This window comes from Sinohyriopsis cumingii, chromosome 3 (assembly GCF_028554795.1).
Source record: "Sinohyriopsis cumingii isolate HCF-2022 chromosome 3, ASM2855479v2, whole genome shotgun sequence".
NCBI lineage: Eukaryota > Metazoa > Mollusca > Bivalvia > Unionida > Unionidae > Sinohyriopsis > Sinohyriopsis cumingii.
Window position 1 is genome coordinate 42,305,026 of NC_142963.1, and position 17,231 is coordinate 42,322,256.

Here is a 17,231-nt window from a genome sequence, read left to right on the forward strand (position 1 = left end):
AGGACTTTCATTGAACTTTGTCAGGATTATTTTGGATTAACATCATAATACTGTAAGTTCCTCTCACATATTAATTTATTACTTTGATAATTAAGTTCTTTTTTAATTTTACAAAACGTTTTGGTTTTGCTTCGTTTGATACTTAGTTTGTGACAACAGAGTCCTAACAGTTATGTCGGTCTAAATAGTGCCTTTTTGTGACAAGCAACCTAATATAAACTTAGTTTTAATTTAGAAAATTTAACACGGTGACGAAGAAGCCTGACCTTTGAGACTCAATTAACAGTGTCAAGGTTATGCTTACCGGTTCTCGATTGGTTCTCCATTCGCTGTACAGGAGGATGATCTGATAAGGCATCCAGCAGATTCCGAAAACAGACAAGATGGCCGCTAACATAGCAATCACCTGAAACAAATGACGCAGGAGATTTGCTATTGAAGTTCAAACATTATTATGCCACCCATTAAAGGCATATACACTCGGGTCAGAACATCGTTTTCTGACGTTTCTAAATTCATTTGGTTTACACGAGTTCAATGTTCTCTTTGTCTTCAAACTATCAAATCCTTTAAATCAAACAGCCTACCAAAATAAATGCTTGCAAAACTTTAGGGTAAATATTCACATGATGTTCTTTGTTGTAAAACGTTGTTGAACGATTTGTATACATCGCCAGAGAAAGAATGCTCCGGCAGATCTGGGTTAACGTTGTTTTTCAATTTTCTGCAGGTTTTGCATGTACAAATACAAGCATGCTATATTTATCAAATGTATAATAAGTCAAAGAAAGAATGACAAATATCAACCTCACTCATTTGGTTTATTTTTTGTTTTATTATTTTTGTAATATATAATCAAACATCATGTAAATTATGCAAAGTAATTACGTTTTGTGTTGTTCTGGTTTCGTTTATGTAATCGTCCATTGTATCTTTGTGTCTCCTAGAAAGAAATTGGCAGGTTCCGAAAGAGTTTGCAATCGTTTTGTACCAGTTTCGCGATTTTTGTTCGTCCTTTTTTCTTTTTTATACATATATATTCAAACAAGTTATTAAATTTAATTCGCAGTTTGTCTGCTGTTAACTTCCCTCCCAGTATTCTTAAAATTTAATTGCACTGTTCGATCAAAAGACACTTGTTTGACATGTTCAAAAACATACATTTGCTTTGAAATGCCCTGATGAAGATATATTATGCGGCATGTACATCAAATTTCAGCAAATAATGACTTTACCTCATTACAAAGGGGGCTCCAAATGAAATGGACAGGCCTTTGTCTTTTCTATGTATGTATGTATGTATGTATGTATGTATGTATGTATGTATGTATGTATGTATGTATGTATGACAAGGAATTTAAGAGTGACGAAAACAAAACCGTAAAACTTTAAAATTTAACAAATGACAAAACTCCTAAAGAAATCTAAGAAATTAAATATTAAAATTGAAAATTATTTACAAGATAATATCTTTTAAATTCTAAGAAGAAAAAATGGCAAACTTTATACAATAAAAGCAAAAATATGAAAGAAAATAAAATTTTAAAAGTAGAAACTCAGTACAAAACTATTAAACCTATTTAAAAACACCACCTTAACAAAAATTAAGAAAAAGTTTTGACATGGACAAAGTTAGAACAACAAGTTAAAAATGTTGACCAAAAATTACAAAAAGACAAAACAATTTTCAAAAGAATATTAAATTAAATACAAAAAATAACATCACAAATATTAAACAAAATTTGAAACTTAGAAAGAATAATTTAGATATCTATAAGTAATGATAATGTGTTGATTTGCAATACAGGTCTCTAGCCCATGATACAAATTAATACGTTATGCTGTACGGAAGGGTGTGCAAAGAGGGAATATCTTGCCTCTATTGAGAACAGCATGCATGCAATTCGTTAAAATAAACAAATCCCAATTTCTCTACTCTTTGAAATGATTTTATAATAAACAATGATAATTAATCATCATACTTTTTCCATTATCATTTTGTGTGTCATAATGTTTGAAATGATGAGTTTTATAGAAAAAAACAAGGTTTACCACTTTCTTTGCAATTCCAATGGATAAGCAGAAGTGAAGTAAAACTGAGTTTCGATATAAATATTGACATAATCATTCTTCAAAACAAATATTTTCATATATTTCTATATTATTTCTGAGTTGTAAATTACCCATTCTGAGTATTTTGATTATAAAACAATAAAAAAAACAACCGTTTGACATGTGAAGTCAGCTCTTAATGGCCAATAGAAGCGCTGTCTTTCCACTGTGTTCATCCGTAAAACATTTTTTTGCTTAAAATAATTTCACATCTCTGATTAAACATTTTAAGATATATTTTAATCTTTCACCTCTGGCTACATAAAACATTCTCAAATCCATATTTAAATAAAAGCTTTCTAACATTGTTAGCCCAGCCATCACAATTTTATTCCCATCTTTAATTGTCGATTGTATCATTGGTTAGGAACTCTATCTTCTGGCACCTTCATAATTCAATTTTCAAGGCAATATTTTAAAATACATTTGTCCATGATTTTCTCCATACTGAATGTTCCCAACTCAATATATAGGAATGCATTTTGCGTATACATGAATATACTATAACTATATTTAGAAAATGATAAATGAACCTTTTCGAAATCGTTAGCATTATAAAACAAATAAACCTCAGACCCATATTTAAGAATGGACTCTATCTTCTAATAAGACCTACAAAGTAAAACAGTTAAAGGTATTTTACCAAATCGGAAGTACTTTGCTTGAAATTATTCTGAGCTTCCAGTGCTTGCGAAGCGTAACATTTTGTCATTGATGTCACGAGTTTTTGTCTCATTTCTTAAATAAGGAAAATAATCATCCTAGATAGTTATAATATGATTCGATCATTACCTCTGTAGGAGCAGAGCTCCATTTTGAAACGTTTGAGATATTCATCTATACAAAATAAATCTATCTTGCTTTTTCTGTATTTTTCAAAAACGAATTCCGCTTGAAGCAGTATTGATGCATCCTGTTGAGAAGATATTGTACGTGATTTGGAATGTTAGGAAAGACAATTAAATCATCTGCATAAAACTGTAAAAAATTACTCCGGTGTTTCTATAGAAAATCGCCTGCTTTTGCTAAGAAATGTTTCAGAAATAATGAGAATAACAAAGGCTATACAGCACAATTTTTGCGGACACCCACATGGCTGTGAAATACATCGCAAATCAAAATGTTAGACATAATACATGTGTTTACATCATTATCGATTGCCTAAAAATTTTTAAACATTTTTCCATAAATATTTTCACTAACTCGCATGTTGGACAATACTTTCGCCAAACCACATCTAAGGATTTTGCTTTCTCATAAATACTTGTAGAGTATCCCACTCTTAATCCGGCGATTCTTCGCTTAATGAATTATTCTCTTTTGTCTACGTGTTTTTTCTAATATTTAGAATTTATGTGAAAACTTGGCTTAGTACAGGTAATACAAATATACCTCTCTAAGTAAAAGGTTTATTTGCATCACCTTTCTTGAGGATTGGTGTAATAACAGTTCTTAATAAGTTTTCTGGATTCTATCTAATATAGAAGCGTTTACTAAGCAATACAGTTAATATAGGTGCAATTAAATTTCCCATACACTTAAGCAATCACTGGATGAAGTATGTTCTAACCTAATAGTTTCATTTTCTCGTAATTAATCAACAGAACGGGGATAAAAGCTATGTAGTTAGAGGATAAAGAAGATACATTGCAACTTTATTCTATTTCTTATTGATTTCGTTTGATTATTTGTAAGAGTTATAAAAATATTTCTATAAATTGTATAATCTACAAGTTATTCTATTCTATCTTGCATTCGAAACTGTCTTACATGTGTTAAGGCTTTTCTTTAACAGCGATACAATGTCTGTAAAACCAAAACTAATATTTAGGAATTTTTTTGTTGAAATGTCACGTATACATTTTGCTTACCGATACTGTTTCAATTGAATGCTCAATCGTTTTTACATTTCTATTAGTGCATACTGGATATATCTAATTATTCCACCCACCTCAAGAATAACCTGGGAAATGGACGCCGCCATATCAAAATCTAACATTCATTATATGTTATTGCATTTGCATGGGAAAATATGAACGAGTTTTGTTCCGACTAATACTGCACGGCCTTTGGGAGTAAAGTATTCATCCGAAAAAACGAGTAAAAATGCAGTAACCTTTTTATTATGTGCTCATTTTCTTATTTTATTTAAGGCTTAATTATATTTAAAAATACACTACTAGAAACAAAGTAATGGAATTTATCACTTTGGCCATTAACACAGCAATATATAATAACAATATTAATGCGCACACAGAGCCGCACAGCGATCTTCAAACTTCGTCGCGCGTTCGACAGTAGTTTAAAAAAGAATCGTCTGCTTAAAATTAAACTTGAAATTTTGAGTCATACTGGGAATGAATGCACATTGCAACAAATTTTCCAATTGGTTTGGAATGGATGAATTTTGTTTTTATGTTGATCCAACTCATTTCTGCTTTTCTTATAATGTTGGACTGGATTATGTGGTCAATTCAGTGCGCGCGTGTGTGTGTGATTTAGATTTTTAACGTAGCTTAAATTTTTTTCAGTCATATCGCTACGATATCTGCAGTGTGACAGTTTATAGTGATGTTTAGCACTGGGGCATCATGTCGCAGACATGTAGTCGCATTATCCTGACACCAGACCTACCAGTCCTAAAACTAACTTCTTAATGCTGAGCGCCAAGCGAGGCAGCTGTTAGTACCATATTTAAAAGTCATTGTTATGATAGGGCCAAGGTTCGTGGCGGACGCTCTACCACTAGGCCACCGGAACGGTCAAATCAGTGCAATTTGGAGAATGTGATCAGTTGGAAATGAACTAGAAATTAAAGTACAGTTTCGGCGTGTATCAAGTTTTTTCAGGGCATGCCATTAAGTTTTGCATTATATTTATTACCATTCTTAATACCAGCTAAAGAAGACATATGTTTATGCCCTGTCACTTTCATCTCGTTCTTGAAAGGATTTGAGCTATGACCTGTATGACCTGTATGTATTGTGTGTATTCCTTCGCTAGCCTAACATTGTTTCAAAATAGTTACACGGGAAAAATTGCAAAGCTTTTGTTGTGTGACAGTCCATTGAGCCAGCGGAAATAATACTTTTTCTTCACCTTGGCTTATCGGTTCTTAGGCTCCTAATTTCCTACCAAAACGTTCAGCTACATTCTTCTTTCTCAAAATCTAGTACTTTGACTGACCTCAATATGATTTTCTATACTATTATTTTTTATAGACATTAGAGAGCACTGTTCATAGTCTGAACCGTTCTATTCGCAAAAAGATATGAGCATTTTCCTCAATTATCGTATTTTCAATTACTGCGTCTCTCACTTTGGTTGTTGACATTGCGAATATCACGTTCATTCGTGTGCTTGTTTGAAAATTTTGTTTCGGACTCAGTGGATTCGTCCACATCATTAACTTGATTATCTATGCTTTCAAATGGACGAAACAACTTGTTCATTCACAATCAAATCTAATCAACCAAAACTTAAACGTCTACTGCACGAGTGTACATGGTTTGTTTCCAAAGAAGTTCCTAATAAACTATACTATTTTTAGGCACAAGTGTCGCGTACGTTCTATGGCCATAATGCTAGCCAATGGTTACCTAATCGTTGTTGCAACCAGGTAGTTCCGTTAATTCCACTTTTCAAGATTGCCGGAGTCTATGGTGATTGACTTTAAAAGTTAATCAACTATAGGCACAGGTGTGAATATAACCCATGTCAGCAGAGTTGACTTTGATCAGCAAACGAATTAAATGTTAGAATCTACCAAATATGGTGTGAAAATCAAAGTTTGAAGTGTATTATCGCTAATATACACGAACAGAGAAAAAGCTATACCAGAAATATCATGAGGCAAATATATACAAACTATTTTTTCTACTAAGACCTTTTTGATATTTTATATAAACATTCAAACCAAAATCTTGTATGTTTAATTTTTCTGTAAACTAATTAATTATGTATACGTTCTAAGTTTACAAAAATCAATGGAAATATGTCAAGTACACGGGATGAATCTGTACTGAAACTTTTTACATATATTGACCAAACACAAATTGCCAGTACCTTATTGTAGAGGACAACATCTTAATGTAGAGTTATTTTTATAAAACAATATGAACATTATTTTCGATCTTCAATAATAGAAAAAAATTGCAAGCACAAGATCGACCAAACAGCTTTTGCTAAAAAATAACGCGCATGGGGATTCCCGACTATTTTCTTACAATAACAAATCGCCCTTTAAAACTTGTAGCAATCTGGATGATCTTTAGCGTCACTGAATTAACTTCCGAGTAGAACTGGATCATTTGTCCTGGCAAGGTCTCCAGTTAACTTTATTTAGCAATCCGGCCCGACCATTTCTTCCGAGATCTCGAAAATGGCCAATTTTTTAAGGTGTAAATTTTCTTTTTTGCCGATAATCAACGTGAGTATCAATCCTAAATTTGCAATAATATGTCTTCAAATTGGATCTTCGAAGAGAGCTTACTTCATTTCCTTCGCGAATAACTTTTCACCACTCGCTTGATTGTGCAACGTTTATTGTAGTTATTGTTAGATTGTGTACAAAGTAGATTTCAAATTACTAACATGTTTACGTAACTCATCGTAATTTTTCTAGATTTTCTATAATGGCACTTACATAGGTTAAGAACAAATAAAAATAAATTACGCTATGTGGCTATAGCTGTTTTCCCAATTAAAAGAAATCCCATACACTGTTAATGTTGATATATCCTTTTTTGCCTTGATAAGTATGAAGGCATGGCGTAATTTAAATTATCTGCAGAATTATACTTCTGTTGAGCAGATACACACACAAAATTAGGACTGAATACAGAGCTGTGCACATTACGAAACGGATGAAGGTCAGGACAGATAAAATATTGAAAATGCGCAATGTTGATCCGATCAGCTTGAACAGATTGCCATAATCTTTTTTTTTAAAAAAAAGAACACGAAATCAGACAATCCATTTCCTTAGCTATGACAGTCATAGTACAATAAACTATTTTGCTTTCAATTTAGATACAGCTGCATTATACAGTCACTGAGTATATTTATAGTGGCTTTCAACGATAATTTTGGACGCAGTTTTTAAATCGCAGTTCGTTTTGAATTTCATTCATCAACTGAAAGCTTTCGAAGCTATCTAATTTTAGAAAGCTTGAGAGGGCGTGTTTCAAAATATGGTTTTTGTTTCTTTGTTTTGTTCGTGAGTCAAGGAAATAACTTGTTTGACATGGGTTATGAATAATTCTCGACCTGACGGTACAGTCTTATCATTACGCTTTATCAAACTGGATCTTACAGCCGATTCAAAACAAAACACTAAATCTTGTTTTGTCTACCCACCCGTGAGGGGTTTCATAACCCATTTAATCATACAATGTTGATCCGGCATTATATACAAATGTTCAATCCGTATTTCTGCATAACACACCCAGATTGGATTTATAAAGGTATTTTCTATTGTTGTGGCGTCCGCGTTGATATTCTTAGATGCACCGAATCGAACTTGTTTAAGTCCCAACTCATTTAAAACTAATTCAAGCGAAACTATTTATAAGCGAAACTATTTATAAACTGCATAAGCGGGGATATGTAATAAATACAAAACAGCATTCTCCTCTTGTTTCGAGTCGTGGGAGGAAATTCGATTGATATGGCTTATGAATACATCTTGGTCTAAATTGCTTCGAGGTTTTCTTATACCAAATAAAACGCAGTCTTTGCGCCTTCTCGAACAAAACACGTATGTTTTTATGCATGTGCAGTGTCTGATATTACGTTATATTCATGATAAATGTGATTCTCAGCACTCCGAGCAATGAATAAAAGACGAAAAATGAGATTTCGAGCTTGTGTTGCCGTCTCACCTTGCGTTTTGTCTTTTGTTGAGCAGCGACACCCTTGTCCAGTCTTTCTCCAGGCATGGTGCTGAGTTTCAGTTTTCTGATAATTATAGAGTACGCAATAGTCATTGCTAACATGGGATAAAAATACAGAACCACTGATACAAATGTATAATAGTATGTTCTTCCCGGCATAGATAACATCGTTTGATTGGTGGAGCTATCAAATGTCTTTACCACAGGCCAATCATCATCGCACCAACTTTCCACGTGATTTTTCCACATACGGACCTTGTGTTTCCTGAACACTAGGACTGGAGAAGCAACTGCCAATGAAAATGTCCAAATTAGCATCAAAGCCGTTCTTGCTTTCCGATTGGTCATATGTGCTTTTAAAGCGAAGACAATTCCGAAGAAACGGTCGTAGGCTATCAGGGTAAAGGATAGTACACTGGCCACAAGACATGTCACTGAAGAAAAAAGAGAATACAATTTGAACATTATTGGAAGACAACAAGGCAAAAGAACTAACCCAACAGTGTCCATCTAAATAAAATTATTTCGAAACAGAACAGATGTTGATGAACACCTCTTTTTTGCTTTTCAAGAGAACATAGAATGGCATCGTAATATTTATACCACATATATTAAAATAACATGGCAATTAAAGTGTTGGTATAAAGCCAATTGATATACCAATACCATTGGTATATCAAATTGTCATCTGCTCATGGCGCAATAATAAGAATATATAAACATTCTTTCAACTGCAGGCCTATCGATCAATGATGAATTTATACTCATTCAGCAATCATAAATTACATATGAAGATAGCGATAAAAGTATTAATAGTCTCTGTTTTCTAAATGAAATTAAAATGGTACACAATTGCATCGGAATCCTTTCTTTTTTCCATACCTCTCTCTCTCTCTCGTGCGTAAGATACAAAATAAGCAAAAATCTGTAGTGAGAGAAAAACATATTGCGCTGGACGAAAACATGAAAACTGAACTTGTACCAAGTAACCTATAGTAATCTGATTCGTGTTTACAGTGTTTATAATATCAATGATACATAGCTGCATTAGCCAGTCTACACTAGATGTTAAATTCGTCGGTTATGAAGCACACCTACTGTAGCGTATTTAATGCTTGTTTGTTGTTGTTTCTTAAACCTATTATAATGCTCTAAAAATCGATTAACAATTATTAAATATATAAATGTCGGTATGTTCGCCCTCTCTCTTGGTTATCCTAGCTAGATACGGGCAAAAATCCATAAAATACGAGCATTGGGGATGATCGCGTGTGTCATACGAGGATGTTTCTGGAGCTATGAATGATGATAAAGTTTAGCCAAGCCGTCCAAAGGGGGGGGGGGAATAAGAATTTTATAGTTTTTTAGAAATGTAAATTTAAGCAGAATGATGACTTGGATGAACTGTAAATGAATTGAAACATTTTAGTTACCTCTTGTTGGTTCCTCATTTCGTTTTATTTTCTATTCGAAGATAATTTCAATACGCCAGTACGTGAATGCCTGACAGTTCAGGTTCATTGTACAAGAAACGTACCGTGTTTCTTGTACACTACTTTCTTCATAAAACCATATCATGTTTAAATCATGAGTGTGTCTTATATTAATTTAATAAATGTGAATAAAAAGAGAAACTAAAAAAGAAAACAATCAACTTATCAATTTTCATATGTGATTTGAAAAACAAGGAAAGGAGTAGAACTACACTTAGAAGCGGACACACTCGCAGGGATGTGAGGAGTTCATTCACTCGGTCAATCCACAGTTGTCCGGAGCATATTGTAACTCCATTCAAAGGGCAAATATGAGTATTTATATGTGATATAAATAAAATATATGTATAGTATGTACGCTGTACCAATGATATGCCACTATCTGTATAAATTTTTCATTAAAAGGAATTTCGGCAAGCCTCGTTTCTTTTTAATGACAATTTATACGAGTGGTATATATATATTTTCGCCCATAAGCTGCTTTGATGGTCGAGAGAGAGAGAGAGAGAGAGAGAGAGAGAGAGAGAGTGAGTGAGAGAGAGAGAGAGAGAGAGAGAGAGAGAGAGAGAGAGAGAGAGAGAGAGAGAGAAAGTAAGTTGTCCACATTCATTAAATGCATAATAATCTGCAGACACGAATCTACACTGAACCAATGTTTTGCAGTGTTGAGATGGAGAAATAAGAGGAATGAATTTCAAGAAGAACATGGCAAGATATTCTTTGAGTAGAAAAGGGATTACTTTAAAGATGAAGAGGAATGGGATGTACATATATTAATCTGCCTTCTGATCAACAACACAGTGGGTATGAGTGACGGAAATGAATTATTTATAAGTAATCTGTTTTAGAATTTATTGTGGTTTTGGTTAAAAACATCGAAAAAAACCAGCATAGCAATACATAGATTATAACACAGAATGTGTGTATGCCTCGTGCCCAAGAAATTACCTTGCTGTCTCGACAGGTTATTGTTAACATTGTGCCGTTAAAAATGTGAACACTGTAGGTCAATCCCATGGAAAGTGTACACAAATTGTTATATCAAATTGCTTTACAATAACACTTTAAAAGCCATTTCATATGAATTTTGGGAGATTCCCTTTTCAATAATACCGTAACCTGGAACTTGAATTCAAGTCTCAGGTGAACTTGGACAAATATTAAGAATCACTCTCTAAATCTATATTTTCTATGTATATGAAAGGGATATAAACTCAGCCTTACAAATAGCTCAGGAGATTATAGACATACAAATGAAAATGATTCGATGGGAGTGATAACAAATTGCTAGCGGCTAAAGAAGTAATCCTGATTGGCTAAGCTAAACGAGTTTTTTTATATTCTCAAACGGAATTCGGGTTTTTAAGTAATCTCTTCTGCGATATTAATCAGTCTTAGTTTTACTGCCGAAATGCGACGCTGTCCCCAAGATTAGTAGAAAGGACTCCTATCGTTAAATAAATCATCCATGGGACAAGAGGGTCTGGAAAATTGGGAGACCCGTATCCAGAGAAGAGACAGAGGGAATACTCTGATGATAAGCGAGTGAGGGCTCTTGAAGCACAACGGTATTATCTTAATTGCATACAATGTGTTCATTGATGTAAGTCTGACATAAATTGTTGAATTTATTAGTTTTAACTTCATACTTCCAATTTTCCTTAAGTTCAGAAATTATCGTGCCTGTTATATAATTCATGTATTGCATGGATGTCATACAACAATTCTGTATATGAATGAGTTCGGATTTAGTTGTTTTGTATTTAATATAAATATGTAGTGCAAGATTTAATGCAGTTCTTCTGATACATATTGTCTGAATATGTGAGTTATCTGTCTTAAATGATTTGTATTATTTATACCGAGGAGTGACGTTTCCTATGCCTAGAAATCTATGTCACTGAAATGCAGACCTATCACCAATTGCGATTTGAAAAGACCGGAAACACCATATGATATTGATATGCCGGCAATTTGAGTTCGATCTGTCACTCGTTTATATGTAATTTTGTTCTGTATATCAGAACCACTATTTGAATTTCGCATAAATTTTGTGACTCCATTTCTGCAAGAAAGCGAATCATTTAGATGTCATGTTCAATTTCACATTCTTTATGCAATTATTTTAATTGTTATAATTATTCTATATCTCCGTTCAGATCACTGTGACTTTATTCCTTAATTTCATATTTTATTTTATTGTTTGTTCGATCCGGGTAATGATATCGTGGTTGATCTTCTCCTAGATGACGATAACCAAAGCACCATAAACAGTTGGTGAGATCACACATCCACAACCACCCTCTGACACAAACCAAACTTTAACCATAGAGCTGGGAAAAAAACCCGACTCTAATCGATACATTTTTCTTACATTGGACTGGAAGGTATTGGAAATGCAATAGGTTGCATCGAAATCAAATTAGTTAAGAAAAAGATGAGATTGCTCCAGAAATTTTAAGAAAAAAATAACAAAGGACTTTATTTTGATTAGCTAAAAATGGAAAACCATATTCAAATTCACTAACAGTTCGTGCCTACAAATGGTCTTATTTTATTCCAAACATTGTTTGCACGCATGTTACACCAATAACTAATTCAATATAAGGTTATTTGACAATACTGTCTTTCAAATTGTATAATAATTAGATTTATGCACTCCCGGTCTAGTGCAGCAATAAGGCTCTGCTTTAAATCTCATTACTGGTCTTGCTCTATTCTAGATTAGAATAACCTATCGATACAATATTTAATTGAAACTAATGTTTCCATGCTGAAAAACCATAAAGGAAACATGATGATAATGCCAAAATCTGATTGAATATCCATGTATTATTTTAGGTTCTGTATAACATGACTTTCCTAAAAACACGTCCGTTCAGCTCGATAGCACATTGCTAACGTTTGAGGACATTCCCTCGGGGAAAAAGGATTTGTTAGTATCTAATCGAGAGCAGCTTCGATGTCTGTTATTGTATATATTTTGTCTCTTTATTTTCTTTTCAAAAAGGAAGTCATACAATACAAACGAATAGCTTCAACGCAGTCTGATTAAAATCAGATCTCCGGTGTTCTACAAGAAGATTTGTCGACGATCGCTTAGGGGCCATATTCTGGTGACCTATGTTATTATCATTATCGTTAATTGTATCAGTCAATAAAATGTCTTATATCTTCGCGTTTGTGAGATGGAGCAGTAATGCTGAAGAGCATCAATGTGCGCCGAACGATTTGATTCATTTTCAGGTTTCTGAAAGCTGCATTCACATCGGATAATTCAAGAGTCACTAGAACATGTATGAAAAACAGTAGAAGGAATTCAGAGATAAACAAATGCAATGAAATTTAGAACAGAAATTTTAGTTAAAAGAAAACATCGATTACTTTATTAATGTAATGACAAAAAAGCATTTGTATTGGAAAGGTTTAACATAACTCCAAAAACTAGAATGTGGAAGTAATTCGCTCAAAATGACACCAGAGAAAGGGTTGATGTTTTACAAAAGCTGTGGGAGTCAATAACACTCATCACAGACCAATAAACATGACACCATCTGAAGCAAGAAAGAACAAAAACAGATTTTTAAAAAAATCTTCAGCAGAAAAAAAATTAATAATAGTATACTTTTCCCGTGGACACAGATGAGGGACAATACATAAATACATAATGCAGTACCAAAGAGCGTGAACATTTCTGAAGTTTTGAAAGACGAAATTTTAGAATGTTACGGAAACAACGGTTGTAATGGATAAAGCAACATATGAAACATTTCATTCTGGAGGGTTCCAAATGTTTACAAGATAAAATCGTAGTTATAATTAGAAGGGCTGTTAATAAGATTATACTACAAAATGTGGTAAACAACATGTAGACCCGGCTTTTCACATGGAATTTCCAACGTTCTGGACTCAGAGTGAGATAAACATATTGTTTACAAAACCAAAATCAATTATTCAGATCAATTGGAACTCGGGTAATGGCTTAATGTGATAAAACTCACTACCTAGTATTTCAGTAGAATAAAGGATACTACGTGTTCATTTGATTAGAAAACTTCCAAATAGTCCCATGTATTAAAGTAATTGTATTGTACTGCAAAGCGAGTAATATATTCACTTTTGTTGTGAAGTATATGTAAACGTTATAACACATAAATCAAATAATTTCGAAAATTAGCGCCTTTAGAACGAAGTAAAAATATAGATATCTTATATAGTTTATATTTTTCAACAGAAACATAGTCTTAGTGTATAGAAACTCGAAGCAAGTGACTGTTATAAATCCTAATACAAGACATATCCTTCAAGCGCAGTATTTAAAAGCATATATAATTGCTAACGTTAGTAATCCTTTATTTATAAGTTTCCTATCTATTGATTTATAATTAATTCAAGGGGCTTCATAAGCTATCAATTGCCTATTTTTATTTTATGATTTGCTTTGAATTTGGTTTCATTATATTCAGAAATGGAAGAAAATAATATCATTGAATCAACCAATCCCCATTTTGTGACTTGAAAATACGACGTATTTTGTTTAAATATCAGTGTAAATTTGTTACTGTACATAAAGCTAAGATCATTTTTGCCGACATGTGACTTTTATATCGATAAGTCTGCTTAACATTTTAAACAATACATAATTATGAAGAGAATCACGTTTTACTAAGAAAATTTTATCGCGATTTTGTTTTAAACAGCGGCTACATAAATTAATTCTTCCCATATTTGGTATTGTTGACATTACTTCGGGAATGGGAATAGCGTGTCATGTGAAAATATGCGAATACATTTGCATGTCTGCAGCACTTAATAACCTTACGCAGTGATTTCTGATATATGGTTCACACAGTAACGTGACACTGACTCAGGTCACGGAAGCAAAGATGGACATGGTCTGTCTACAAGGATTCTTCATGACACGTACATATAAACTAAGTTGTACATGGTCTACAAGGATTCTTCATGACACGTACATATAAACTAAGTTGTACATGGTCTACAATGATTATTCATGACACGTACATATAAACTAAGTTGTACATGGTCTACAATGATTATTCATGACACATACATATAAACTAAGTTGTACATGGTCTACAAGGATTCTTCATGACACGTACATATAAACTAAGTTGTACATGGTCTACAATGATTATTCATGACACGTACACATAAACTAAGTTGTACATGGTCTACAAGGATTATTCATGACACGTACATATAAACTAAGTTGCACATGGTCAGGAAGGATTATATTTAGGCAACAGTGTGTTGGAAACAAGCATTTCTTTGATAAACAGTAAAAACGCTGATAGTAGTATTATAAGTGTTGTCAATGCGTGCATTGATAATTATTGTCTGTGGCTTGATTTGAGGAGTACATATCTTAAAAAAATTCCTTATCAGTGGTCCTAAATTCACCAGTCCCCAAATTTAAATCAATGTTTAAAAAATCCAGGTTGAATGATATATATCGAGATACTTGCTCTATCACTGATGGCCGTAGCAACCTTAACGAGATTAACAATGAAATTACATAATCAAACTTGCTTGAAAAGTAGATATTTAAAATATCGATATGGTTGCAGCAATATAACTGTGCACTAGTCTTTCACAGAAAGGAAATCAATTGAAATTGTGACGAAAACCATATTATTCCAAATGAATTGAAAATATAAATTGTAGATACTATGAGATAGAACAAAAGGAATAAACTTTTAAAGAGACCTAAGTATTTATATGCCATTAATGAATATCTGTACATTTCACATTCCATGGGTGATTAATTATGTAATCAATGACATTTTGAATTATATATATATATATATATATATATATATATATATATATATATATATATATATATATATATATATATATATATATATATATATTAATTATGTAATCAATGACATTTTGAATTATATATATATATATATATATATATATATATATATATATATATATATATATATATATATATATATATATATATATATATATATATATATATATATATATATATATATATAATCTTACTCGGCTGAAAAAGAATAAAGGTATGACCATATTCAACTAAACACTTTATGGGCAAGTCCACTTTTTTCACTGTTTAAAAGTCCAGGAATTATCGTAATCTTTTTTTGGATAAACACACTTTATCTTTATATTATCAACAGTGTCATAGAACTTGGCGTAGTTCTTCCTGTCATTATAAATGTTTTCAAGCTCAGCCTAAATGTATCAAGAATCAATATCAGTCAGTTTCGTTATATTAATGTATTTGTTTTTCAACATGTCGTAGTAAATTATATCAGCAATCAGCTTAATTTGATTTTCTGGTTTTTAGAACTGACTAACGATGTCATGATCAATAACTGGTCACAGGGCATATGATAGATCTTTCTGAGATATGGAAACATTATTTCCTTCTGTAAATATTTGTTCTCTGTTCTTGTAATCATATTCTCCGTTTGCTTACCGGTAACGCTAATTTTCTTTCATTTGAAGAAGAAGTTTTCGAAATCAATTGTTCCTTTCAGTTTAAAATTTGTTTTCATTTCTTTGCAGGATGAAATAAGACTACGCTTTGTGCCTTGTTCAGTTTGAAGCTTGATATTTTGGTAGTAACTGACATATTTATCAATATGTACAACATATTTAGCATTGTTTTATCCGGAATCAGTTTCCCAGGAGCTAAAGGGTATTGCGTGAAAAAGTCATGCAATTGAAAAGGAATCCTATCTTCACTTCGTAAAGGCAACTAGTGTCATAGTCATCTGGTTTTAGAATTGTGTCGGTGAATTCATCAGCTGAACATCGAAAAGTATTTTGGTACGTGTAGTGGTTGTCGGGAACCATATACATCACACTTGACATTGTCTTTTCGTAGTTATTTTTTTTTTTATCGTAATAATTTGTCCTTGTAATATTTGTAATTTGTTTCAGTGTATCTCTTTGATATTTTATTCATTCCACCTTTTATTCTACTCTCAACCATGAAAAACACGCCATAATCAGTCAACATCGTTATTTCAATTTATTTCGGGAGTACTGTGTCTTTCGCATTCTGAGTGAAACCTCTGGGACACTGGTAAGATCAAAATTTTAAGGTCGCAATGCATAATATACGGAAGTTTTAATTGTTAATAGTAGTTTTCGAATTTTACTACTAGACTGATATTTATCTAGTTATCTATATTTTAACATGGTCTATACCACAATAACCTCATTTACAAAAAATATTACTTGTGCAAGTTAATTTTGTTTGAGTTATTCAGAATGGTCTGCATTGATTTTGGATATATATATATATATATATATATATATATATATATATATATATATATATATATATATATATATATATATATATATATATATATATATATATACCCAAGTTTAAAGTTCTATTTACTGGTCTAAAACGTTAGATTTCAAGCAGTTCGAATTGTTTAAAGTATATATTTTTGGGGAATTAAGAATATGATTAGTCAAGCCAGGAAAGCTATGTTCCTTCATATGAAAATATTATTAATCTTAATTTGTATATTAACTGTCAGCTGAAACGTTTGATAGGACAATAGTTGTAATTCATGGATACGTATCTGAGATCTTGGGTTTTAAAAATTAGAAATGATTTAACGGGTTTATTAGGACTTTCTGGAAAATTTGCTACACGTTAAAAATGCACTCAGCGTATACATTACGTACTAGCTATAAGATGAGT

At 32.3% G+C, this 17,231-nt stretch overlaps 1 protein-coding gene across 2 annotated transcripts in view; it reads right to left on the reverse strand.

Annotated features, from left to right (window-relative positions):
- The window catches only part of LOC149802758 (substance-P receptor-like), a 102,832-nt gene that overhangs the window by 29,930 nt on the left and 55,671 nt on the right, over positions 1-17,231 (reverse strand). For both annotated transcript variants that reach the window (XM_089951310.1, XM_089951309.1), the window contains exons 2-3: positions 7,995-8,440; positions 305-406 (exon numbers count right to left, since the gene is read on the reverse strand). In XM_089951310.1, the coding sequence (XP_089807436.1) occupies positions 305-406; positions 7,995-8,440 (548 nt within the window). The remainder of the gene's footprint in view (positions 1-304; positions 407-7,994; positions 8,441-17,231) is intronic.